The sequence below is a fragment of the Mustela lutreola genome, chromosome 7, assembly GCF_030435805.1.
Source record: "Mustela lutreola isolate mMusLut2 chromosome 7, mMusLut2.pri, whole genome shotgun sequence".
NCBI lineage: Eukaryota > Metazoa > Chordata > Mammalia > Carnivora > Mustelidae > Mustela > Mustela lutreola.
In genome coordinates this window covers 44,078,318-44,105,902 of record NC_081296.1, presented here as the reverse complement: position 1 = coordinate 44,105,902, position 27,585 = coordinate 44,078,318, and the positions used below count along the sequence as shown (strand labels likewise).

The following is a 27,585-nucleotide window of genomic DNA, read 5'->3' as shown; positions in this document are numbered from 1 at the left end:
GTTAACTGTACTTTGTTTTGTAGACAGATGTTCTTTATTAACTTAAAGTTCTCTTCTATCCCTATTTTTCTGAAGGTTTTTATCATGAAGGTTTTGTCAAATGCTTTTTCTACACTTATAGATAAGATCATGTGCTTTTTCTTCTTTATCCTGGTGGATTACATTGTTTTTTTTTTTTTTTGAATACTGAAACAGTCTTCATTCACTGGAATAAATCCCACTGGTATATAATTTTTAATGTATGGCTGGATTCTATTTTCTGATATTATGCTAAGGATTTTTTTCACTCATATTTATGAGGAATATTGGTTTTAAGTTTTCTGTTTTTATACTGGTGTCAGGATAATACGATATTCATAAAATAAAAAGGGAAGTTTTCCCTCCTCTCCTATCTTCTGGAAGATTGTATAAAATTGGTTTTAATTCTTCATTAAACATTTGGTAGTATTTTCCAATGAAACTATCTGGCCCCGGAGTTTTAAATTATTAATTCAATGTCCTTAATAGTTATAGGGCAATTCAAATGATCTTATTTCATATTTGGTTAGTATTAATGACTTGTGTTTAAGGAAGTTATCCATTTTCTCTAAGTTGTCAAACTTGTGTGTGTAGAATCGTTCATACAATTCCCTTATTATCCTTTGGATGTCTGCAGGGTCTCTAGTGGTATTCCATGTTTCATTTCTGATATTGGTAATGTGTTTCTTTTTTTTTTTTTTTAATTTTTTATTTTTTATAAACATATATTTTTTATAAACATATATTTTTATCCCCAGGTCTGTGAATCACCAGGTTTACACACTTCACAGCACTCACCAAATCACATACCCTCCCCAATGTCCATAATCCCACCCCCTTCTCCCCAACCCCCTCCCCCCGGCAACCCTCAGTTTGTTTTGTGAGATTAAGAGTCACTTATGGTTTGTCTCCCTCCCAATCCCATCTTGTTTCATTTATTCTTCTACCCATTTAAGCCTCCATGTTGCATCACCACTTCCTCATATCAGGGAGATCATATGATAGTTGTCTTTCTCTGCTTGACTTATTTCGCTAAGCATGATACGCTCTAGTTCCATCCACGTTGTTGCAAATGGCAAGATTTCATTTCTTTTGATGGCTGCATAGTATTCCATTGTGTATATATACCACATCTTCTTGATCCATTCATCTGTTGATGGACATCTAGGTTCTTTCCATAGTTTGGCTATTGTGGACATTGCTGCTATAAACATTCGGGTGCATGTGTCCCTTTGGATCACTACATTTGTATCTTTAGGGTAAATACCCAATAGTGCAATTGCTGGGTCATAGGGCAGTTCTATTTTCAACATTTTGAGGAACCTCCATGCTGTTTTCCAGAGTGGCTGCACCAGCTTGCATTCCCACCAACAGTGTAGGAGGGTTCCCCTTTCTCCGCATCCTCGCCAGCATCTGTCATTTCCTGACTTGTTGATTTTAGCCATTCTGACTGGTGTGAGGTGATATCTCATTGTGGTTTTGATTTGTATTTCCCTGATGCCGAGTGATATGGAGCACTTTTTCATGTGTCTGTTCGCCATCTGGATGTCTTCTTTGCAGAAATGTCTGTTCATGTCTTCTGCCCATTTCTTGATTGGATTATTTGTTCTTTGGGTGTTGAGTTTGCTAAGTTCTTTATAGATTCTGGACACTAGTCCTTTATCTGATATGTCGTTTGCAAATATCTTCTCCCATTCTGTCAGTTGTCTTTTGATTTTGTTAACTGTTTCCTTTGCTGTGCAAAAGCTTTTGATCTTGATGAAATCCCAGTAGTTCATTTTTTCCCTTGCTTCCCTTGCCTTTTGCGTTGTTCCTAGGAAGATGTTGCTGCGGCAGAGGTCGAAGAGGTTGCTGCCCGTGTTCTCCTCAAGGATTTTGATGGATTCCTTTCGTACATTGAGGTCCTTCATCCATTTTGAGTCTATTTTTGTGTGTGGTGTAAGGAAATGGTCCAATTTCATTTTTCTGCATGTGGCTGTCCAATTTTCCCAGCACCATTTATTGAAAAGGCTGTCTTTTTTCCATTGGACATTCTTTCCTGCTTTGTCGAAGATTAGTTGACCATAGAGTTGAGGGTCTATTTCTGGGCTCTCTATTCTGTTCCATTGATCTATGTGTCTGTTTTTGTGCCAGTACCATGCTGTCTTGATGATGACAGCTTTGTAATAGAGCTTGAAGTCCGGAATTGTGATGCCACCAACGTTGGCTTTCTTTTTCAATATCCCTTTGGCTATTCGAGGTCTTTTCTGGTTCCATATAAATTTTAGCATTATTTGTTCCATTTCTTTGAAAAAGATGGATGGTACTTTGATAGGAATTGCATTAAATGTGTAGATTGCTTTAGGTAGCATAGACATTTTCACAATATTTATTCTTCCAATCCAGGAGCATGGAACATTTTTCCATTTCTTTGTGTCTTCCTCAATTTCTTTCATGAGTACTTTATAGTTTTCTGAGTATAGATTCTGTGTCTCTTTGGTTAGGTTTATTCCTAGGTATCTTATGGTTTTGGATGCAATTGTAAATGGGATTGACTCCTTAATATCTCTTTCTTCTGTCTTGCTGTTGGTGTAGAGAAATGCAACTGATTTCTGTGCATTGATTTTATATCCTGACACTTTACTGAATTCCTGTATAAGTTCTAGCAGTTTTGGAGTGGAGTCTTTTGGGTTTTCCACATATAGTATCATATCATCTGCGAAGAGTGATAATTTGACTTCTTCTTTGCCGATTTGGATGCCTTTAATTTCCTTTTGTTGTCTGATTGCTGAGGCTAGGACCTCTAGTACGATGTTGAATAGCAGTGGTGATAATGGACATCCCTGCCGTGTTCCTGACCTTAGCGGAAAAGCTTTCAGTTTTTCTCCATTGAGAATGATATTTGCGGTGGGTTTTTCATAGATGGCTTTGATGATATTGAGGTATGTGCCCTCTATCCCTACACTTTGAAGAGTTTTGATCAGGAAGGGATGTTGTACTTTGTCAAATGCTTTTTCAGCATCTATTGAGAGTATCATATGGTTCTTGTTCTTACTTTTATTGATGTGTTGTATCACATTGACTGATTTGCGGATGTTGAACCAACCTTGCAGCCCTGGAATAAATCCCACTTGGTCGTGGTGAATAATCTTTTTAATGTACTGTTGAATCCTATTGGCTAGTATTTTGTTGAGTATTTTCGCATCTGTGTTCATCAAGGATATCGGTCTATAGCTCTCTTTTTTGGTGGGATCCTTGTCTGGTTTTGGGATCAAGGTGATGCTGGCCTCATAAAATGAGTTTGGAAGTTTTCCTTCCATTTCTATTTTTTGGAACAGTTTCAGGAGAATAGGAATTAGTTCTTCTTTAAATGTTTGGTAGAATTCCCCCGGGAAGCCGTCTGGCCCTGGGCTTTTGTTTGTTTGGAGATTTTTAATGACTGTTTCAATCTCCTTACTGGTTATGGGTCTGTTCAGGCTTTCTATTTCTTCATGGTTCAGTTGTGGTAGTTTATATGTTTCTAGGAATGCATCCATTTCTTCCAGATTGTCAAATTTATTGCCGTAGAGTTGCTCATAGTAGGTAATGTGTTTCTATTTTATGGTCACTCTTTTGGTTTTTCAAGTTACTGACTTTTAATATCGGCTTTCATGAGGTATAACTAACATATACACTTGTAAGATATTTAAAGTATACAGTATATGGTGATTTGATAAAAGTTTACATTGGGAAATGATTCTCTCCATCTACTTAATTAATATCTATCACCTCACATGTTTATCTTTGTGTTGAGAGCATTTAAATTCTACTCTTGGCAAATTTTGTTATACAATACAGTGTTATTTTAACTATAGTCACTATGTTTTACATTAGCTCCTCAGAACTTATTCATCTTATAGCTGAACTCTGTACCCTTTTACCAACCTCTGCCTATTTTCCCTGCCCTCCAGTTTATTATTTTCTGTCTTATTATATACAAAAATTAACTGAAATGAATGAGACAAACAAAAAAACTGAAACTACAAAATCTCTAGAAGAAAACACTGCAGAAAGACCTTATAACCTTTAGAAGGGTGAAGATATTTTAGTAGTTTAAAAAGGCAAGACCCATAAAGGGTTTTTTCCATAAAGGAAAAAGTTGAATTGGGTTTCATCAAAACTAGTAACTTCCTAACACTTAGGAAAATGTAAATGTAAGCCACAGTCTGGGAAACAGTATTCCCTACATGTATCTTACAAAACCTTTTCTTGAGAACATAGAATGTTTATAACTCAATAATAGAATACAAAGAACCCAGTGTTTATTAATGAACAAGAAATCTGAACAAACATTTCATTAAACAAATATATGAGTAGCCAATATACAATAAATTGTTAGCTTTTAGTATTATTTTTAATATTTTTCAGCTATATTAAAACAGATCATTTTAGATACTGTTTCATCAGTGAGGAGGAAACCAAAAACCACGTATTGATATAAAAACCAATTGCATATATATTCTTAATGACTAACTGCATAGAAGAAATGTAAAATATGTACATTTCTTTTTAAAAACAATGTAATCGATTTACATATATCTAGTATCAAGTTACCCAAAAAAGTTAAGGAACTAAAGTGTGGTGGAGTTGGTAGGGGCTGGGAGTTAACACCCTTGGGGTAATTCCTCAGCCAAGAGGGGATAGAAATTAAGGGATGAATGCTTCTTCCTGTCAGCCTTGTGGACACACCTGAAAGGTGCTCCATGCATTCCTCACAAGGTCTTGGCAGGATTAAGCCACAGTTGCCCGCATAGTAACCAGTTAACTGATGTACCCATGTGTTGGCTTTTCTTCCTTCTCTATTTCTCTCTGCTTTTCTCTCACTGATGCTTCCTGAGATCTTCTCTCATAAAATATGTATACACAAATATTTGTGTAAGGCTCTGCTTTCATAGGAGAACCCAGACCAAGATACCTCTAAAAGTTTCCAGACTCAGAGTAGTTTTACAGCAAATTATTTCAAACCTTCAGTAAATAGCTATTTCTTAAACCACATTATGGGTTGTAAAATTATGCAGTCCATATTACTTATATGTATAAAATCCTGATCCAAACAGATCTAAGAGTACAGGAACACTTTTCTAGTAGAAAAAAGCAGAATTGTGTTTTGTTTTGTTTTGCTAACACTTCCCTGATTTTTACCCAGATGTCTTTACCATTACTAAAATTTGTATGGGAGATGGGTCCCAGGAGATGTCATCAATTCATTTGATTCAATGTGTGTTTTCGGTGTATTAGGTATTATGATAAGCTCTGGAGGAATTCAAAGCTGAGACAGTATCTGCCTTCACTGAGCCTTCTGACTTCTATATCATACATGGCAGATGAACACAAACTATAATATCATAACACCGTGCCCAGTATCATAAACTAAAATAACAGATATGATACATAAAATTTTTTTAAAAATGCCCTCTAGAATTTATAGTTAGTGAGGAGATAGGGCACAGGCATATCAAATAAAATTAAATGTTGGGAAAATTGAATGGTATCAAAGGCCCAAAAGAGAATTCTAATTCCTAAAAGGAATTAGAGTGATTAGAAAAGACTTTCTGGAGGTGAGATCTGAACAGATTAGATAGAGGTAAGTGAGGACAAAGAGGTTGAATATTCAAGATAATGAACAGAGTTACCATCACTGATATTCCAGACTGATTCACTTAAAACCCACTCCTACCCTTTTTGTCTTATTTTATTATAAAGACTATAAAATTGAAAACACATTTCTCTTCTTTTAGCCATAATTCTTCATACGACCTACGTAATCTCCGGTTATCCTTGCACTTAAAGGTGTGAAGACAGAAGTAGGCGAAGTGAGGTTGCAAATCATACATAGAAGACTGGGTCGTTGGGAATAGTTTTGGTAGTTACCATCATGGAATTTGAGCCATGATGGTTAACTCTACAAAAAATAGATGGTAACCAAGATGGCAGCTGGTTCCCTGGCCCTCTATGCCATCTGCTGGCCTGTAGTAAATCCCTTATAGTTTGTGTTACATGTAAAACCCTCCTCACACAGCTGTTGTTAAGGCAGTATTTTGAATGCCTTGAGGATATGGCTTACCTCCTGGAAATTGTGTTAGAATTAGGCAAGGCTGGTTACAGTGGAGAAGGAATTAAAATTTATATCAGTCCTAATTGGATAACAATAAAGCAAAAATAGAATCTAGATGTTAGATGGATGGTCACTGTAAACATTTTTCAGTTATGTTTAAAATTTTTTATTAATAAAATGTTAGGAAAATTAAAGCTTGTAGGAAAAGACTTTAACTGTGCCAAGTAATTTTGAATTTTCCCAAAAAACTTGTGATTGTCATTTCTAGATTGCTATTCTGAAAAATATTTACCAGTGATTTGAACCACAGTTTCAGGCAAGATTCTAGAATGATTCATAGTGGGTAAATAATATTTCACAGATTTAATAACCTCAGGTGTGTAAAAAAGTTTTTATATCAGTTCCTTCCAAAATATATATAAATTACAATTTAAAAAGAAAAGAAGGCAATCCATAGGTAACATGTCCTTTATCCAGTGAGTCTTAAAAGGATGGGGAAAAGTGTTATCTTGAAAAAATTAGTTTTTCAGTTTTATTTCTTATTTTAACACTGCACGCAACCAAACTATCCACCCTTTCTTTGTAAATCTGCTGTAAAGAAACAGTTACTGAATTAATATTTATATGGATTGTTGTTTAGGAGGAAGCAGAAGAGAAATTGAGAAAGCAAAGGGAGTTGAAGCAAGATTTTATAGAACAAATGGCCCTGAAGGAATTAGTACTCCAGGCTGCGAAAGAGGAAGAGGAGACCTTCAGAAAGGCTATGCTAGCTAAGCTTGCTGAGGATGATCGGATAGAACTGATGAATGCTCAGAAACAAAGAATGAAGCAACTAGAACACAGGAGGGCTGTGGAAAAACTCATTGAAGAGCGTCGCAACCAGTTCCTTGCAGACAAAGTAAGAAAGTGTTCTGTTTTTTTAATTATCACTGAACCAACAATCAGCTCATCTGTTCCTCCACTAAGCATTTAACTGAGACCCTTGCTGTTAGGTTATCTGTTTACTAACATATGGTATAGACGTTATCTGTTTACTAACATATGGTATAGACGTTTTCTGACCAATCATTCCTTAATGCATCTAGAATATATTTATTGATGCTTTCCATTGTGCTAGACACTGGTTGGCTGGTGTTGAGAACATAAATACAACTAAGTCCATGATATCTATGAGTTTATGGTCTTGTATAAAAATATATAAAAGCAATCATTATAAAGATAGGCCATGTACATGTGATAATAATTATATAGGTATGGGCATCTTGGTATGGTAGAGGGGACACAGATCATGAATGCCCTGGATGCTATTTTAAGGAAAGTGTTCTTTATCCAGGTGGACCCACTGAAGAATTAAGTAGGCTACATGGTTAAGTTCTGCACTTGGAAAGATGACTTGAGTAGGGATATTGGGGTAGAGTGAGGGGAGTAAGACTGGAGACAAAGAGACCAGTTAGGACATTACTATGGTAAGTCAGTGAGAGGTGGGGAAAACCCATGCAAATGGAGAAAGGGGGAGATACGAGGGAGATAGCTTTGATGGGGCTTGGTGACCAGTTAGGTCTGGAGAGGTAAGAGCAGGATTATGGCTGCTGCTACTACTACTAAATAATACTACTGCTACCATCTTCAGTGAATGGGTGAGGTCCTGAAGAAAACAAAGAAAAATGGATTTCAAGGGGATATATAATTCCATTTTGTCCACATTAATTCTTAGGCCCCAGGGGGAGATTTCTTAGCTGGCAATGTAGATTTCAGAGTTGGAGAGGGAACTAGATTTGTGCCTTTGGACACATATGTTTCATTCATAAACCTGAAATAATACTTAAATAATCTGCCTCACTAGAGTGTTGAGCTATAAGAACCAAATAATATATAAGTACTCTGTAAGTACAAATAGCTCTAAATATGAAGAATACAGATTAGGCATATGGTAAATATTTGATTAATGGAAGTGGTAGCAGTTAACAATGGAAATTTATTGTTTACATACATCATTCACTATTCTAAGCTCATTATAAGCAAAGTGATAACTTTAAATTTTCAACCCTGTGAGTTAGGTATTATTCTACCCCCATTTTAAAGATGTGGAAACTAAGGCATAGAGAGATGACATATATATTGCTCAAGGTTTCACAGCAAGTAAGTAGCAGAGAAGGGATTAATAAAGTTACTTATGGTAATGAGGATCTCTTCCTGTATGGGTGGACAGGAAGAAATCTTGAGATATTCTTGTAATAACAGATACTGACCTGTTAGGCATGCTGCTGAGTGTTGGTGAAGGAAACAAAATAAAAATTAATTCTGGTAGCTTCTAGGGTAGTGCAAAAAATAGGGTACAAATTTGTAAAAGATTTGATTATATATAAAATTATACTAAGAGTACATTTCCTAAATGTACTATGTAAACATTTATAGAATTTGGTAGTTGTAATTTACTAATTGTGCAATATGGTTGACCCATGAACAGCACATGGGTGCTGAACCATCCCCCTCACCCAGTCAAATATCCACAATTAACTTCTGACTCCCCCAAAACTTAATAACCTACTGAGGAACAGAAGCCTTACTGATAACATAAAGATTCAATTAGCACATATTTTATATATGTATTACATCCTACATTCTCAAAGTAAGCCAGAGAAAAGAAAATGTTATCAAGAAAATAATAAGAGAAAATACATTCACAGTACTATATTGTATTTATCGAAAAAAAAAATTACTGGTAAGGGGACCTGTGCAGTTCAAACCTGTGTTATTCATGGGTCAACTGGACATTTCTGGCAGAACTATGTGGGTTTACCTGGAAATACATAAAAGATGAATAAAGGCAGAAGGCTATTCTAAGTTGGCAACATATGGAAATACCACAACCAGAAACTTGAATGATAGGCAGAGGAGTCTAGATAAGATACAATAGGAAACTGATGATCTTTAGCAAGAGGAGAAGGTAGTAATTCAAGAAAGAGGTGATGAGGACCTGGAATAGGTTCACAAAGCAATGGAAGCAAGAAAGGGAAGAGTTTAAATATTTTTAAATAAGATGAGACTGGTATAGCTTTTTTGGACCATGAAGGGTAGAGTGGAAGAGGGAGTCAAAATAACTCCCAAGGTTTTAAATATTAGAAACTCAAAGACTACCAAATGCTGTTGTGTTATGAGGTAGAACAAAAAAGATATAATACTTCAGTTTAAATCATGGTGTGTTTGAAATGGAAATGCAAATTGAAAATATTCTTAAGGCAGTTGACCCAGAAGAACAAAGCTTAGGTCAAATTTTCCTACAAATACATATCTCACATTAAGCAGCACAGAGAGAGGTTCAAGCTAAGATGATTCCTCCAAACAGTAAGAGGGCCAGTCAAGTCTTGGTGAACATTCTTACTTGATGGTAGGAGGAGGAGGAAGAAAACAATGACATGACCAAGAGATGTTAGAAAGGCAAGAGAATCTGGATGGTGTATCACAGAAAACCAAGAGAGATCAGCTCTGTCTTTTGCCTGCTCCATGAAGTGTTAAGATACTTTGGCTCGCCTCTCTTCTTACTTAACGTCACACCATAGTTCTGTTGCCATATTTCCAGATGTCTAAATGACAAAGTTGGAAACAATTTGTCTTAATTTTCTTTAATGTAAATATTCCTAGTATGAAGCTGTGTGCTTCAAGTGTCTAAAATTGGGTCACATCCCAAGGCAAGGGTGGATTTTCATTATCATGGAACATGATAATCCTTTCCATTATAATCCTATGAGGCTCTAACTGATTTCTAGATTTTGAAGATATTCCTAAATAGGTATCTATAATACTGTCTAGCTTTTTAAGAAATCATATGTTTAGGCAGACAAAAATCTGAAACTCCCCAGGAAGCAGTTTCCTACTACCAGCTATTCAGAATTTGTCCTAAATGGACAACCTGGTTTCAGAGTTTTCTAAACTCTTTATCCTAGTTTAGTATAAAAATATTTATTAGGATATTTAATGTGTTTACCACATCCTAAGAAGAGAAATCTTGTATTATACCCAAATTAGAGACTATACATCATTGGACAAAAATTTAACAAGTGAGTTTTTCTCACAACATTATAGAACTTTCTTGTATCTCCTTTTTATAAGGAACACATCAGTTAGAATTAGGTTTGGCTACAGGTACAGAGACCAAATTTATGGTGTCTTAGTAGATAGTTTATTCTTTCTCATAAAAGTCTGTATGACCTATCTGCTTATATTCCGTTGGCAGAAACCAAGTCCTATTTTGACCACACCTGATTGTAAGGGAGCCTTAGAAATGTAGTCTTCAAAACAAACAAAAAACAACTCAGGTGTAAAAATTCCATGGCAGATTCTGTTACCCTATTTGATCTTAGAGGTAACATAAATAAGGGCCACTCAACTCTTTGATTCAAAAACAAGATGGATGAGAATGTCTTTTCTCAATTAGCTGTTATCAATGCTATGTCTGATTCTGTAATGCAGATAGTATTATAGTAGATGAAATACTTTCATGAGAAGCCATTACATGTTTAAGTGGCACTGGAAATGGCTGTGTCCTAGCATTCCCGTTTTTCTTCATTGGTAACTATGAAGAGTTATTAGGTTATGTAGAAGCTGGTCTCCCATTGTAGGAAAACAGACATATTCTTTTCTAGTTTACATGACTTTGATAAGGACTGGTCTAAAAAATAATGAGCCTAGGAAACGATAGTTACTACAAAGACACGCTTAACATTAACATTACTTTAGGTGGGAATTCACCACTTCAGTGGTCTGCCTTTAGCACCCTACCCTTTCCAACAGGATTATTTGGGTATGGCTCCATAAGAGTTCTTTTAAGCCCTAAAACTTTTTGTTTTTTTTTTAAATTTATTTGACAGAGATCACAAGTAGGCAGAGAGGCAGGCAGAAAGAGTGAGGGAAGCAGGCTCCCTCCTGAGCAGAAAGCCTGATATAGGACTCGATTCCAGGACCCCGAAATCATGACCTGAGCTGAAGGCAAAGGTTTAACCTACTGAGCCAACCAGGTGCCTATTTTGTTTTATACAGTAAACTGCCTTCAGCACTGGGCATATGGTTAACATTATATAAATATCTGAATAAATTAGGAGATCCCTTCTTTGAAAATGTTTTCCTTGGTAATGAAGGTATATTGTCCTAGAAATATATACTTGCCTCCCTAAAAACCCAGTCATGACTACTGTTTTCGTAACTTTAAAAGATAGAGAGATGTTGTATATATTGTATATATAATAAATATAAGATATATCTATCTTCAGAATATGGTATATTCTGAAGTTAGTATCAAAAATAGTTCATCAATTTTGTCTAATTCATTATGAGAATAGGTTTAATGACTTCTTAAAAGATTAATGTATGCTGTGACAATAAAATTTTATTTACATTTCCAGCAACGTGAACTAGAAGAATGGCAGTTGCAGCAAAGAAGACAAGGATGTATTAATGCAATTATAGAAGAAGAAAGACTAAAACTTCTCAAAGAACATGCTACAAAATTACTAGGCTATCTCCCTAAAGTAAGTGAGATTTAACTCAAGGTATAATCTTCCTGACCTCCAATAGTGGGGAAAATTACATGGTAACTACGATTTCAGAGAGTCTAGGTTTTGCTTACTTCTGGCTGTTCACAAAGCAGCAGTAGGATCTTAAGCAGCCATTGACATCTGTCTCTAAAATGAGAGAGTTGGTCTTGGCACATTCTTAGAAGCAGGTGCTAGATTTTCTGAATTTCAATTCTAGAAGTCTAAAACTAAACTACTTGAAATCAATTGTGATACTTTGTACACTAAAGCTGATGACATACAGGAAAGTCTTGTAATTGGTAACACTGCTAACAGACACATGCTTGAACCAAGTCTGAGACAGATCTGCTATCTAATGGGAAGTTTTAAATAAGTACTAGGGAACCTGTTTTTGAAAGTACTTCCAAAAGATAAGATTTTCATGTATAAGTGAGATACATTCTGACTATAAATGAAGTAACAACTGAGTTTCATAAGCCATATAAACATCTGGATGCATGTAAATAAAATTTCCATCTTTTAAATTTAGAAATGTCATTCGATTTATTCATCTGAAAGAATCAAGTGCTTATTTTTTAGTGCAGTGCTAAGGAGGGAGAAAGGGGATTGAGTAATTATTGCTTGTCCAGAGGTTGTTACAGTCTAATTGGTTGATAGGATTAATTTAGTCTTCTTTTTAAATTAATACATCACCTTATAAGTTCTGGAGAGTCTGGGATTTAGATATTTTTTAAAAGTAAATGTGGAGATGGGGAGAGCCTAACAAACCTGATATATCCCCAAATGACCTAAATTATTCTTTAGGTCCTTTAAATTATAGAAGCAAATACTTAAGAGGCTTTTACTGTATAGTATAAGGGAAAAGAAAAGTAAATAAAAGCATGGAGAATTTCAAAGGGCTTGGTTAAATGGTCTAATTCCAAACTTGGAGCCTTTCCTGCAAGACTGAAGGTTTGCTGATCAGCCACAGAATGGAGGCAAAAGCCAGTCTCATCCATGAGCCTGGCAAAGCTCAGTCTCTTCACCCTGACCTCTCTCATTCAGCCAATCCTAGCAGTCGTGACCTGCAGTAGTAAGGGAGAAGAGCCCAGATTCCTATTACAAATTCCTACACTGGAGCTGATAGATACGTCAGGAAATCAAAGAATATTCAGTATATATATCAAATCATAATTTTAGAGAACAGTGATTTTTTTCATAAATGCATTAAATTACAATATCTTAGAGCTTTAACTTCATAAATTTGTAGTCTATATATTCGTTAGCATTTGGTGAACTACTCTAGCATTTGAAGTAACCCACAAAATATTTTTCTTGTAGGGAGTATTTAAAAAAGAGGATGATATCGATATGCTTGGTGAAGAGTTCAGGAAAGTATATCAGAAAAGGAGTGAAATTTGTGAAGAGAAATGACACCATCAAGATTAGGTAAAAACTAGATTGTTTTCACCACTAGATGTCATTGTAACTTTTGTTTTACAGTTAATACTGAATCTTAAATCTACTTGGATTTTCTAAAGTGTCTCTAATTCATATTTTTTTAGCTACAAAATTAATTGCTCTTAGTCAAACTCGTTCTTGTACTGATAATTTGAAGATCTGAGTTATGTACCACATCACAACAGTCCATGTATATATAAGTACGTTACAGGCCAAACCTAGGAGACTAACTTCTTCATACTACTCCTGCTGCTCAGAACTTTTTCTGCATCTCCATTCAGACTACAGTTCCACTGGTATTTTAGGAACTTTACTTCCAGGATTTGGCCAGCCAAAGTATCTTTTTCTTTCTACTATAAGGAAAGAGAATAAGAGTGAGGAATTTCAAAGTGCTTTATTGTCAATGAAAACTTAAAAACAGAATTTCTATAACATAAACTTACCATTTATGAACTAGAGCTGAATCTCCAGTACTTTAATATAAAGTACTTTATATTAAATGGCAAGTGGGTCACAAGAAAGAAACAAAAGTTAAATTCCTATTATTTTACATATCAATTTTGTATCCCTTAAATCTGAACAGGGAATTCACTGGAATTACTTTGATTTCATTACCAAATGTCTTCATTACTTAGAGTAAAAATAGTGCATTAAAACTTAAAATAAAATATATATGGGTCATACAGTTAGACATACAAAGTCTATATAAAGTAGATAATTTATGAATTTCCCCATTCAAGTGCCTTCATAAATTCCTCTTCGGTGAAAGACAACATCTTGGCAGCTTCAATATGCATCTGTTTGTAACAAATCAATATTGTTTTAGTATTAAGCGTAGACCACAGAACAACAGGAAATTGATAAAAGTGTGTACATATATATGCTATCAAATTAATAAGGTCTGTTGGAATGTGTACTCAAATTCTAATAAACATGATATTTGAAATTACATTCAGTGGTCAGCTTGTAAAAACTTATTTTGTCCATGGTGGTTACTGAACCAACATGTTGAGAGAATAATAACATTTTAATTCCTAGCCTTGGCAAAAAGGGAGTGTGGCAGAACCATGACTCCGTATCTTTTCACCACCATGTAACTTTGTGGACAGAAGGAAACAGTAGTTGGGATTCAATTTTCAGTCTTCCCTGTTTCAAGAGGCAAACTAATCCCCTAAGATAATAGTTATTCTTGTACGTACTTTCTTTAATTAAAGAGTATCCATACAGTATTTCTAGTCGCATTTGCAACATTACTAATATACTTGCATGAAAATATCCATTTGCTTGGATGACACATTGTATATAAATCTTATTATGTATGTTAATAGATAAAATTTTGTGCCTAGGGGCGCCTCGGGAGATCGAGGGATCTCTCGATCCCTCAGTGGGTTAGGGCCTCTGCCTTCGGCTCAGCTCGGGATCCTGGGGTCCTGGGATTGAGCCCCACATTGGGCTCTCTGCTCAGCAGGGAGCCTGTTCCCTCCTCTCTCTCTGTCAAATAAATTTTTAAAAAATCTTTAAAAAATTTTGTGCCTACGTGTGTCAAAAAACGTATCTAAAGTAGAAATAATAACTGTTTTAGTAGAGTGGCCCAAATAATACCTATGATTTAACTGTGTTTTTTAAGGACAGACTCACCTTCTGCCTTTTTAAAACATCAATTAATTTTAACTGTTTCTTGAACCCTATCATTAATTCTCCTTTTTGTTTTTCTAGCTTCTTGTTTTCTGATTTTAGTGCTTCAATTTTTTTGTGTTCTTCATTGGCTATATCCTGCAAAAAGAGAAGAAACTTCCATATAGTCTTCAGTCTTTACTGGAAAAAATTATTAAAAATATTGTCACATTAGTAATAAATATCTTTAACTGAAATATAAAAATTTTGCAAATTTTCTTCTTTGCATTACTGAATAACTAACATTGATAACTTAATGATCTCTCAAACATTTTAGAAATAATTCAGTTCTAATTCCAGTAATGCCAGTTTGTAGTAGACCAACTCTTCTGGGGTTAACAAAAACATATTTGAAGGTATAGATGAATAATCAGTAGTAAGCAGAAACTGGAGGTGATAATGCTCCTTGAAAAAAGGGAAATATACTGGCTGAAGTCCATAGTCAACTGGTTTTTTTTTTTTTTTCTTCTATAGTCAGCTGGCTTCTGAGAGCACTTTCTACTTCATGGGTTCACAGGAGATGGACCTCGAGGAAAAAGTAGCAGTCTTACTGGTTTGAGAAATGAGAAAACAGGGTTGCCAGGGTGGCAGAAATTTTCAGTTGACAAATCCTAGAAAGAATGGAGCCCTCAAAATTTCCTCAAATCCCTGGTAGACACTTAAATACCCCAAATACCCCGTGGGCAGGGTGAGACCCCTAGGAACACATGAAAGGCAACAGCTATGGTCTAAAGAGCTGAGCAGAGAATTCAGCCACAGGCCTGACAAGGGAGAGAGAGTTTGTGATCTTAGCAAAAATTATCCAAATGAGCTCAGCATCAGTTTGGACAATGGAAAAGAAGGACAATGAACTTTGGTCATTAGAATTTAACAAAGTACAGGAAGACCTTATACTTAAATAAATGTTAAGCCTTTCATGCAAAATGGCAATGATACCAGGAGGAAATCTGAATCTACATACATATATAAAGTAACAGAAATAATAACATAAATATTAGTAGACTTCTTATTAAAATAAATCTCTTTAAAAGATAATTGATAGTGATGTCACGAAGATGGCAGACTACAAAGTTCCGGGCCCTTGTCCCCCAACAAACACACATGGACACACTGAAGACACTGTAGTGTTGTGAGCAGTATAGAAGCCAACTAAGCAGTAACAGCCAAGCAAACACCTAAAAAGCCATATTCAAAAATGATAGGCAATTTCATGGCATTTATGCTCACCCTTTTCCCCCTTACCCTCCTGGCATAATGGAAGGAAGCTTTTCAATTCGTGGAAAGAAGAGTAGAATTTGCCTGTAATGGTCTGACTTGTTTGGGGATTGCCTGAGGGACTGTCTCACCTGATTCAGAGCACTGATGGAATGGTGACACAGTTTATGTATCAGGCTGGAGGCTGCTGGAAGCAGTGGTGGGAACTGCTGCACATAGGGCCTACAGAGGGTCTGCATAACCATGAATGTCTAGGTACAAGAGATTATGGGCTGAGGAATAAAATGCAACATTGAAGGCCCAGAGAAGAAGCAGGGCTGAGACTCCTAGGAAGTTAAACATTTAAATGACAGGGTAAAGAGCTTTAAGACATACAGAAAACAAATCAAAACGGTAATGGGAAGTTCTTCCCCATCAGCAATAACTGGAAATGTAAATGAATTAAACTTCCCCTAGATTGTATTTAAAAAAATAAGATTGAACTGTATATTGTCTACAAGAGATATAAGGACATACATTGGAAAAATGAAAAAAGACACTGCATGCAAATGGTACCCAAAGGAGGACAGGGGGGTCTATAATAGTATCAGACAAAATAGACTATAAGTCAAAACAGTTATGAGAGACAAAAAGGCCATTATGTAATAAAATGCTTCATTCACCAAGAAATTACAACAATTGTATATTCACCAAACATCAGTACCTAAATATATGAGGCAAACATTGACAGAACTGGTGGAGGAAAAAAAACCTCGGTGATTATAGTAGACTTCAATACCCCACCTATGGATATAACAACAAGAAAGAAGAGCATTAAGAACAGTACATGAACAACCCAGCAGACCAACTGGGCCCAAAAGATGTATATAGTACATTCCACCCAACAAAAGCAAAATACACATTTTTCCTTTGTTTCACCCCTAAAGATTTATTTATTTGAGAGAGAATGTGAGCATGTGCAGGGGTGAAGGGCAGAGAGAGAGGGAGAGAGAAACCCAAGCAGACTGTGCTAAATGTGGAGCCCGACAGGGCTCAATCTCACCACCTTTAGACTATAACCTGAGCTGAAGCTGAAACCAAGAGTCAACACTCAACTGACTGTACCACCCAAGTGGCCCCAAATACACATTTTTCTTAAGTGTACATGGAACATTCTCCAAAACAGATCATAGGCCACAAAACAAGTCTTAGTAAATTCTAAAAGACTGAAGCCATACAAACTTTCTGTTCACACTAAATGAAACTCAAAATCAACATCAGAAGGAAAACTGGAAAATCTATAAATATGTGGGGATTAAACAATATACTCTTAACCAATGTGTCAAAGAAGAAATCATAAGGGAAGTTAGAAATTATCTTCAGATAAATGACAACTAAAACACAATGTACCAAAACTTACAGGATATAGTGAAAGCAATGCTAATGTGAAAATGTATAGCTACAAATGTTTATGTTAAAAAAGAATAAAGATCTCAAATCATAACAACTAAAGAACTAAACTATAGAACTAAACCCAAAGCTAGCTGAAAGTAGGAAATACTAAAGATTAGATCAGAGATAAATAGAGAATAAAATAACAGTAGAGAAAAATCAATGAAACTAAGAGTTGGTTCTTTGAAAAGATTAACAAAATTTACTTTATCTAGGCAAAAAAAGATAGACTCAAATAACAGCAGAAATGAAAGGGGATATTAAAACTGACTTACAGAAATAAAATTGTAAATGGGACAGTAGACATTACAACTAAAACCACAGAAATAAAGAGGATAAGAGAATACTCTGAGCAATGATACACCAATAATTGGATAACCTAGATGAAGTAAATTCCTAGACACTACCAAACTACTAAAACTGAATGATGAAGAAATAGGAAATTAGTTCAGGAAATACAAATATGTAACTAGTTAGCAGACTGAAGGAGCACTCAAAAACCTCTCAGCAAGGAAATCCCCGAACCAGATGGCTTTACTGGAGAATTATACCAAATATTTTAAGAAAAATTAACACCAAGAAGAGTCCAAGATAGCAGAGGAGTAGGAGACTTTAATTTCATCCAGTCCCAGGAATTCAGTTAGATAGCTATCAAATCATTCTGAACACCTGCAAACTCAATCAGAGATCAAAGAAAAGAGTAGCAGCCATTCTATGAACAGAAAAGTGACCAGTTTCTGGAAGGTAGGTGGTACGGAGAAGTGAGTATGAGGTGATATATGGGAAGACACACCATAGCGGGGAGGGAGCTTCCATCAGCTGGCTACTGGCAAGTGACAGAGCAGCGGAGCACAAAATCAGAACTTTTAGGAGTTCGAGCATAGGGTGCAGCCAGAAACCAGGGAGACAGGAGTGACTGACTGCTTTTCTCAAAGGGCTCACTGAGGAGTGGGATCCCAAGTTCTCGGCTTCTCTGGGGCCAGAGATTGGGAGGCCGCCATTTTCATTCTTGTCCCCTAAAGCTGAACTGAATGACCAGAGGAAAGTTGGAAAGAACTCAAATACATGGAGGCTAAAAAGCATCCCACTAAAGAACCAATGGGTCAATCAGGAAATTAAAGAACTTTAAAAATCATGGAAACAAATGAAAATGAGAACACAACTGTTCAAAACCTTTGGAATGCAGCAAAGGCAGTCCTAAGAGGGAAGTATATAGCACCACAAGTCTTTCTCAAGAAACCAAGTCTCAAATACAGAAGCTAAACTTATATCTAGAAGAGCTGAGATAGGACAGCAAATAAAGCCTAAACCCAGCAAGAGAAGAGAAATAATAAAGATCAGAGCAGAAATCAATGAAACAGAAACCAAAAGAACAGTAGAACAGATAAATGAAACTAAGAACTGGTTCTCTGAAAGAATAAGATTGATAAACCCCTGGTCAGACTTATCGAAAAGAGAAAGGACCCAAACAAAATCATGAATAAAAGAAGAAAGATCAAAACTAACAACAAAGAAGTACGAACAATTCTAAGAACACATTATGAGCAACTATATGCCAGCAAATCAAACAATCTGAAAGAAATGGATGCATTACTAGAGACTTATAAACTACCAAAACTGAACCAAGAAGAAATAGAAAAGATGAACAGATCCATAACCAGTAAGGAAATTGAAGCAGTAATCAAAAATCTCCCCCCCCACACACCAAAAAAAACAAGAGCCCAGGACCAGATGGCTTCCCTGGAGAGTTTCACCAAACATTTCAAGAAGGATTAACACCCATTCTTCTGAAGCTGTTCAAAAAATATAAATGGAAGAAAAACTTCCAAACTCTTTCTTTGAGGCATTACCTTGATCCGAAGACCAGACAAAGACCTCATCAGAAAGGAGAATTACAGACCAATGTCCCTGATGAACATGGATGTAATAACTCTTACAAAATACTAGCCAAAAGGATCCAACAATACAGTCAAAGGATTATTCATCACGACCAAATGGGATTAATTCCAGGGCTATAAGGGTTCAACATCGGTAAATCAATGTGATACACTACATAAATAAAAGAAAGGACAAGAACCATATGATCCTCTCAATAGACACAGAAGAAGCATTTGAGAAAGTACAGCATCCTTTCTTGATTGAAACTTTTCACTGTGTAGGGATAGAGGGAACATACCTCAATACCATAAAAACCGTCTACGAAAAACCTACAGTACATATCATTCTCAATGGGGAAAAACTCAGAGCTTTTCCTGTAAGGTCAGAAACACGGCAGGGATGTCCAATATCACCACTGCTATTCAACAAGTACTAGAAGTCCTAGCCTCAGCAATCAGACAACAACAAGAAATAAAGGCATCTGAATCAGCAAAGAAGTAGTCAAACACTCTTAGCAGATGACATGATACTTTATGTGGATAACCCAAAAGATTCCACCCCCTAATTGCCAGAACTCATAAAGGAATTCATATGAAGTGTCAAGATATAAAATCAAGGGGCACCTGGGTGGCTCAGTGGGTTAAAGGCTCTGCCTTCGGCTCAGGTCATGATCCCAGGGTCCTGGGATTGAGCCCCACGTCGGGCTCTCTACTCAGCAGGGAACCTGCATTCCCTCCACTCCCACCTACCTCTCTACTTGTGATCTCTGTCAAATAAATAAAAATCTTTTTTAAAAAAAAAGATATAAAATCAATGCACAGAAATCAGTTGCATTTCTATACACCAAGAATGAGACAGAAGAAAGAGAAATTGAGTCAATCTCATTTACAGCTGCACCCAAAGCCATGAGATTCCTAGAAATAAATTTAACCAAAGAGGCAAAGGATCTGTACCCAGAAAATTATAGAATACACATGAAAGTAATTGAGGAAGACACAAAGAAATGGAAAAAAGTTCCATGCTCATGGAATAGAAGAACAAATATTGTTAAAATGTCTATGCTAGCTAGAGCAATCTACACAATGCAATCCTTATCAAAAAACCATCAACTTTTTTTTCACAGAACTGTAATAAATAATCCTAAAATTTGGATGGAACCAGAAAAGACCCCAAATAGCCAAAGGAATGTTGAAAAAGAAAACCAAAGCTGGTGGCATCACAAATCTGGACTTCAAGCTTTATTACAAAGCTGTAATCATCAAGACAGTATGGTGCTGGCACAAAAACAGACATAGATCAATGGAATAGAATAATGAACCCAGAAATGGACCCTCAACTCTATGGTCAACTAATCTTCCACAAAGCAGGGAAGAACATCCAATGGAAAAAAGACAGTCTCTTCAACAAATGGTGATGGGAAAACTGGACAGCCACATGCAGGGATCTTTACTAAGATAAAAAGCTTTTGCACAGCAAGGGGAACAATCAACAAAACAAGACAATTGGCAGGATCAGAGAGGGTATTTCCAAATGACTTATCAGATAAAGGGCTAGTATCCAAAATCTATAGAGAACTTAACAAACTCAACACCCAAAGTGCAAATAATCCAATCAAGAAATGGGCAGAAGACCTGAACAGACATTTCTTCAAAAAAGACATCCAAATGGCCAACAGACACATGAAAAAGTATACAACATCACTCGGCATCAGGGAAGTACAAATCAATACTACAGTGAGATACCACCTCACACCAGTTAGAATGACTAAAATTAAGTCGGGAAATGACAGATGTTGGCGAGGATGCAGAGAAAGGAGAACCTTCCTACACTGTTGGTGGGAATGCAAGCTGGTGCAGCCACTCTGGAGAACAGCATGGAGGTTCCTTGGAAAGTTGAAAAGAGAGCTACCCTACAACTCAGGAATTGCACTACTGGGTATTTATTTACCCCAAAGATATAAATGTAGTGATCCAAAGGGGCACCTGCACCCTAGTGTTTATACCAGCAATGTCCACAATAGCCAAACTATGGGAAGAGCCCAGCTATCCATCGACAGATGAATGGATAAAGATGAGACAGACAGACAGACAGACACACACACACACACACACACACACACACAGGAATATTACGCAGCCATCAAAATATGAAATCTGGCCATTTGCAATGATGTGGATGGAAATAGAGGGTATTATGCTAAGTGAAATAATCAGAGAATGACACTTATCATATGATCTCACTGATATGTGGAATTTGAGAAACAAGGCAGAGGATCACAGGGGAAGAGAGGAAAAAATGAAACAAGATGAAACCAGAGAGGGAGATAAGTCATAACTGACTTTTATCTTAGGAAACAAACTGAGGATTGCTGGAGGGAGGGGAATGGAGAGATGGGGTGGCTGGGTGATGGATACTGGGGAAGGTATGTGTTGTGGTGAACACTGAGTGTTGTTTGAGACTGATCAATCACAGAACCATAGCCCTGAAACAAATAATACATTATGTTAATTTAAAAAATGAAATAAAATTTATATTAAAAAATAAAGAAAAATTAACACCAATCATGTTCAAATTCTTATCCCAAACTGAAGAGACCAAAACTCATTCTGTGAAAGTCAGCATTAGTCCATTACCAAAGCCAGAGAAAAACATGAGAAAAAAACCTACAGAACAATATCCCTCAGAAATACTGATGTGAAAATCCCCAACAAAATAATAGCAAACTGAGTTCTGCAGTACATGCAAAGGTTTATACAGAACAACCAAGTGGGATATATTCCTGGAAGCAAGGATGGTTCAACATATGAAAATCAATCAACGTAACACTCCACATTAACAGAAGGAAGGGAAAAAAACACACTCACAATCTTCTCAATTGATGTAGAAATAGCATATGAGAAGATTTAACACATTTTCATGACAGAATGATACTACTTCAACATAATAAAAGCCATATAGGAAAAGCCCACAGCTAACAGACTCAGTGGTAAAAGACTGGAAGCTTTAGCTCTATGATCAGGAAGAACACAAGTTACCTCCTTTTGGATTGATTGATTGATTGGTTTGTTTGTTTGACACAGAGAGAGAAACCACAAATGGGCAGAGAGGCAGGCAGGGAGAGAGAGGGATGCAGGTTCCCTGCCAAGCAGAGAGCCCGATGCGGGGCTCAATTCCAGGACCCTGAGATCATGATTTGAGCTGAAGGCAGAGGTTTAATCCACTGAGCCACCCAGGCACCCCAAGTTACCTACTTTTGCCACGTTTATCCAACTTAGTCCAGAAGTCTTGGTCAGAGCAGCTAGGGAAGAAAAAGAATTAAAAGGCACCCACATAAAAAAAGAAGAAAGCTTATTTTTATTCACAGATAGCACATAAATGTAGAAAACCCTAAGGATTCCACAAGTAAACTGTAAGAATAAATTCATTTGGTAAAGCTGCAAGATACAGAATCAATTGATTCATAAGAATCAGTTATATTTTCATATACTAACAATGAACATTCTTAAAAAGTAATGACCATGAAAAAGAATAAAATACTTTAGAATAAACATAACTTAGGAGGTGGAAGACTTTTACACTGAAAACTTCAAAACACTGCAGAAAATATTTAAACACAAATAAGTGGACAGAAATTCTGTGTTTGTGGATTGGAAAGACTTAATATTAGTTCTGATACCAATATTACCCAAAAGATAGTTATATATTAAACATAATCTCTATCAAAATTCCTATTGTGTTTTTTACAGAAATAGAAAGATCCACCCTAATATTCATATGGAATCTCAAAAGACCAGAAATAGGCAAACAATCCCAAAAACCAATAACAAATTTGGAGGTTTCACACTTCCTGATTTCAAAATTTATTACAAAGCTACAGTAATCAAAACAATATGATACCTTCATAAAATATAGACCAATGGAAAAGAAAGCCCAGAAATAAACATATGTACACAAGGACAAATAATTATTGGCAAGGGTATCTAGACATTCACTGGGAATAAACAGTGCTAGGAAACTTTATCTCCAAGCAAAATAATGAACCTATACTCCCTATATCATACCATATACAAAAATTAACTCAAACGCCTTGGTCTTCGGTCAAAGACCTAAATGTAAACTCCCAAATTATGGAACTGTTAGAAGAAAACACAGAGGACATGGTACATGATATTGGATTTGGTTGTGATTTCCTGGATAGGACACCAAAAGTACAGGAAACAAAAGGAAAAATAAACTGGACTTACATCACAGGACAAAATGAACAGAGAGAAAGCCAATCTATAGAATGGTTTGCAGATATTTGCAAATCATGTATCTGATAAAGGGTTAATATCCAGAATATGTAAAGAACTCCTCCAAATCAGTAATAGAGAACAGTCCACCAACTGTTTAAGTACACTGTATATTTTTTTAGGTATTTCTCTAAAGAAGATATATAAATGGCTTACTTCAAGCATATGAAAAGGTGATCAAATCACCAGTCATTAGGGAAATGCAAATCAAAATCACAGAGAGAATGATCTAATAAACACAAGGATGACTACTATTAAAAAAAACAAAACTCAAAACATGCACACACACACAAACAAAAAACAAGTACTGGTGAAAATACAGAGAAACTGGAACCCTAATGCACCATTGGTGAGGATGTAAAATGATGCAGTTGCTGCAGAAAAGCAGTATTTTTTTTCTTAAAAAATTAAAGATTTAATTTAATCTTATGATTAGAGCAATTCCACATGGTATGATCCAGCAGTTCCACATCTGGACATACACCCCAAATAACAGAAAGCAGGGTCTTAAAAAGATTAATTATATACTCATGCTCATAGCAGGATTATTCATAATAGCCAAAAGACAAGAGCAACCCAAGTATCCACAGACTAGTTGATAAACAAAATATGGTATATACATACAGTGGAGTATATTCGGCCTTAAAAAGAATGAAATTCTGACACATGATACAACATGGATGAAAGTGGAGGACAGTATACTAAGTGAAATAAGCCCATCACAAAAAGAGAAACATTGTATGAATTCACTTTTATGAGGTACCTAGAGTGGTCAAAATAATAAAGATAGAAAGCGGAACAGTGGTTGTCAGGAGTGGGGAAGAAGGGAATGGGGAATTGCTATTTAATAGACACAGAGTTGCAATTTTTGTAAGATGAAAGAAGAGTTCTGGTGTTTGGCTGCATAACATTGTGCATGTGCGTAACACCATGAACTGTACATTTAAAATACAACAGGGTAAATTTTATGTGTACTATGCCAAAACTTTTTTTTTTTTAAATTTTAAAAGATAATTCTTTAAAGCAAAAACTAACCATATAGTGTGGAATTTGTGTATATGTAAAATGTATGACAACAGCCAAAATGGCAGAAAAGAGTAAATGGAATATACCACTAAAAGGTTCTTAAATTATTCATAAAGTGCTGTAATATTTCTTGAAGGTAGACAATGATAAAGAACTGTATGAGGAATGCTAAAATGTGCATAGAAAAGAGTTGAGAATACAGGAGATAAAATGGAATCATTAAAAGAATATCCAAAAGAAGGAGAGAGAGAAGAAAGGGAAAGAAAGAAAATATGCAAATAAACAAACAGGAAGTTAACAGAATTAAACACAACCATATTAATAATCACATTAAATGTAATATTCTAAATATCCCACTTGAAAAGTCAGAGACTGCATTAAACAAATGAATAAACAAGTGAGAAAATAAGTACTCAACTATACGCTGCCTACAAGATATAAAGGAGTTATGGGCGCCTGGGTGGCTCAGTGGGTTAAGCCGCTGCCTTCGGCCCAGGTCATGATCTCAGGGTCCTGGGATCGAGTCCCACATCGGGCTCTCTGCTCAGCAGGGGGCCTGCTTCCCTTCCTCTCTCTCTGTGATCTCTTCCCTTCCTCTCTCCTACTGTGATCTCTCTGTCAAATAAATAAATAAAATCTTTAAAAAAAAAAAAGATATAAAGGAGTTACAAGTAAAGGGATGGCAAAAGATAAACTAATGCTAACACTAATTAAAATAAAGCTTAAGTGCGTGCCTGGATGGCTCAGTTGGGAGAGCATGTGACTCTGAAACTAAGGGTTGTGAATTCAAGCCCCTTGCTGAGCATGGAGCCTACCATTAAAAAAAAAAAAAAAAAAAAAAAAAAAGCTAAAAAATGCTATAGTTACTTAATATCTAAGTATATATCACAACAAAGTCTACTATGAGGAATATAAAGTGTGTCACAATAATAAAGGGTTCAACTCAATATGAGGACATAACAATCTTAAATATAGACCTCCAAAGTATATGATGTAATAAAAACTGACAAACTGAAAAAGGGAAAATAAACAAATCCACAATTTTATTTGGAGATCAATATCCCTCTCAGTCACTGATGGAACAAGTAAACTAAAATATGTAAAGATACAGAAGATTTGAATGATACTATCAAGCAACTTGACATAATTGATATTTACTGAATGCTCCTCCCAACAAAGGCAGAATATACATTCTTTTCAAGGGCACTGGGAACATTTACCAATTTAAATCACATTCCAGGCCACAAAACGAATCTCTATAAATTTATAGTGGTTCAAATAAGAACAAATGGTCCAGGGAAGATTGAGTAGGAGGTCCCTAAACTAACCTGTCCTGCAGATACAACTAGATTACACTCACATCAGTACAGATAACCCAGAAAATGACCCAAAGACTGGCAGAACAAACTCCACAGAGAAAGCAGAGAAAAAGGCCACATCAAAAAGGGTGGGAAAGGTAGAGATGCAGTTAGAAGCTAAACCCCACAGGTCTGGCCACCAGGGGAAGAAAGACACACGCATGAAGGAGATGAGAAACAGGAGCCTGAATAAGGAAGACAAAGTCCCATGGCATTTGGCTGTGAAATCAGAGGGATCAAATTTCATGAGTTCTTACAACCAGTGGGTCTTTAAAGCCTGGAACTTTAAAAATTGGCAGGCTCAGCTATGGGAGAGCCCAGGGAACAAAAGGAAGTTGAGTCCCCACCCTTAAAGAGACAGCACAACAAACAGCACCAGAGATACAGCTTAGAAGCAGCAGTTTGAAAAACATCTGGGGGCACCTTAGTGGCTGAGTCAGTTATGTCGTCTACCTTCGGCTCAGGTCATGATCCCGAGTCCTGGGTAGAGTCTCACATCAGGTTCCTTGCTCAGCAGTGAGTCTGCTTCTCCCTCTGCCTCTGTGCTTCCCCCTAACTCATGCTCCCTCTCTCTTGCTCACTCACTCTAATAAAATAATAAAATGAAATTGTAAATTAAAAAAAGAAAAACAACTGGGAGAGTTAGTTACTAATTTCAGAATTCTCTGAGGAACTTCTCTAGGAACAAAGGAGTGGCAGGCTCCATATCCCTCCCCTGACCCCAAGCATTATCACATGGCTACCTGTGGGAATCAGCTCAGCATAAGTGTTCACTATCTAACTTGCTTACACTGTGCCCTGCCACCTCCAGCTATAAATGGATTCCCTTCCTTGCAGGTCCTCTCTCCCAGGAGAACAGTGCAAACTGCCAACATTGCATCTTCCAACCTCCCATGGAGGACACACATACTGGTAAAACTGCACCCCTCACCTGCCTGTCCCTCTCCAACTTGCAGAGCAACCCAACTGCCTAGTCTCCCCAGTAGCTGCACATCCCCTGTAGAAGAATACTGACATCATGTCATTAAAAGTACACACCCTGTCTACTACATTCAAGAGCAACAGAAATAGTTGAACTTTGTAACACACAAGAACAAAGAGTTGGGCAAAATGAGGAGACAGAGGAATATGTCCCAAATGAAACAATAGGACAAAATCACAGCAAGACCCCAAATGAAATGCAGATAAATATGCCTGACAAAGAATTTAGTAATGATCATAAAGATATTCACTGGATTTGAGAAGAGTGAAGGACATTAGTGAGATCCACAACACAGAGATAAAACAAGAACTGATTAGACATGAAGAAAAAAATAATTCAAATTTAAAATACTCTTGATGGAATAAATAACAGGCTAGAGGAAGCAGAGGAACAAATTAATGACCTGGAAGACAGAGTAATGGGAAGTAATCAAGTGGAGCAAAGGAGAGAAAAAAAAATATGCAAAATGAGAATAGACTTAGGGAACCCAGTGACTCCCCATGTATAACATTCTCATTATAGGGATCCAAAAGAAGAAAGAAAAAAGGAAGCAGAATATTTAATTAAATAAATAATAGCTGAAAACTTCCCTAAAGTGGGGAAGAAAACAGATATCCAGATCCTGGAGGTACAGATATTGCCCAACAAAACTGACCCAAGGAAGTCC

General features: G+C 36.3%; 2 protein-coding genes across 9 annotated transcripts in view; one reads left to right on the top strand and one right to left on the bottom strand.

Moving 5' to 3' along the window:
- The window catches only part of MNS1 (meiosis specific nuclear structural 1), an 87,409-nt gene extending 72,456 nt beyond the window's left edge, over positions 1 to 14,953 (top strand). For 3 of the 5 annotated variants that reach the window (XM_059180596.1, XM_059180597.1, XM_059180598.1), the window contains 3 exons: positions 6,732 to 6,989; positions 11,491 to 11,616; positions 12,943 to 14,011. In XM_059180596.1, the coding sequence (XP_059036579.1) occupies positions 6,732 to 6,989; positions 11,491 to 11,616; positions 12,943 to 13,035 (477 nt within the window). In that variant the 3' untranslated portion in view covers positions 13,036 to 14,011. Of the gene's footprint in view, positions 1 to 6,731; positions 6,990 to 11,490; positions 11,617 to 12,942; positions 14,012 to 14,778 lie in introns of those variants that run through there. The other 2 variants (XM_059180594.1, XM_059180595.1) reach the window with 2 other exon arrangements.
- The window catches only part of TEX9 (testis expressed 9), an 83,531-nt gene that overhangs the window by 4,811 nt on the left and 51,135 nt on the right, over positions 1 to 27,585 (bottom strand). For 2 of the 4 annotated variants that reach the window (XM_059180601.1, XM_059180603.1), the window contains 2 exons: positions 14,701 to 14,835; positions 13,438 to 13,859 (listed from right to left, as the gene is read on the bottom strand). In XM_059180601.1, the coding sequence (XP_059036584.1) occupies positions 13,782 to 13,859; positions 14,701 to 14,835 (213 nt within the window). In that variant the 3' untranslated portion in view covers positions 13,438 to 13,781. Of the gene's footprint in view, positions 1 to 13,437; positions 13,860 to 14,700; positions 14,836 to 27,585 lie in introns of those variants that run through there. The other 2 variants (XM_059180599.1, XM_059180602.1) reach the window with 1 other exon arrangement.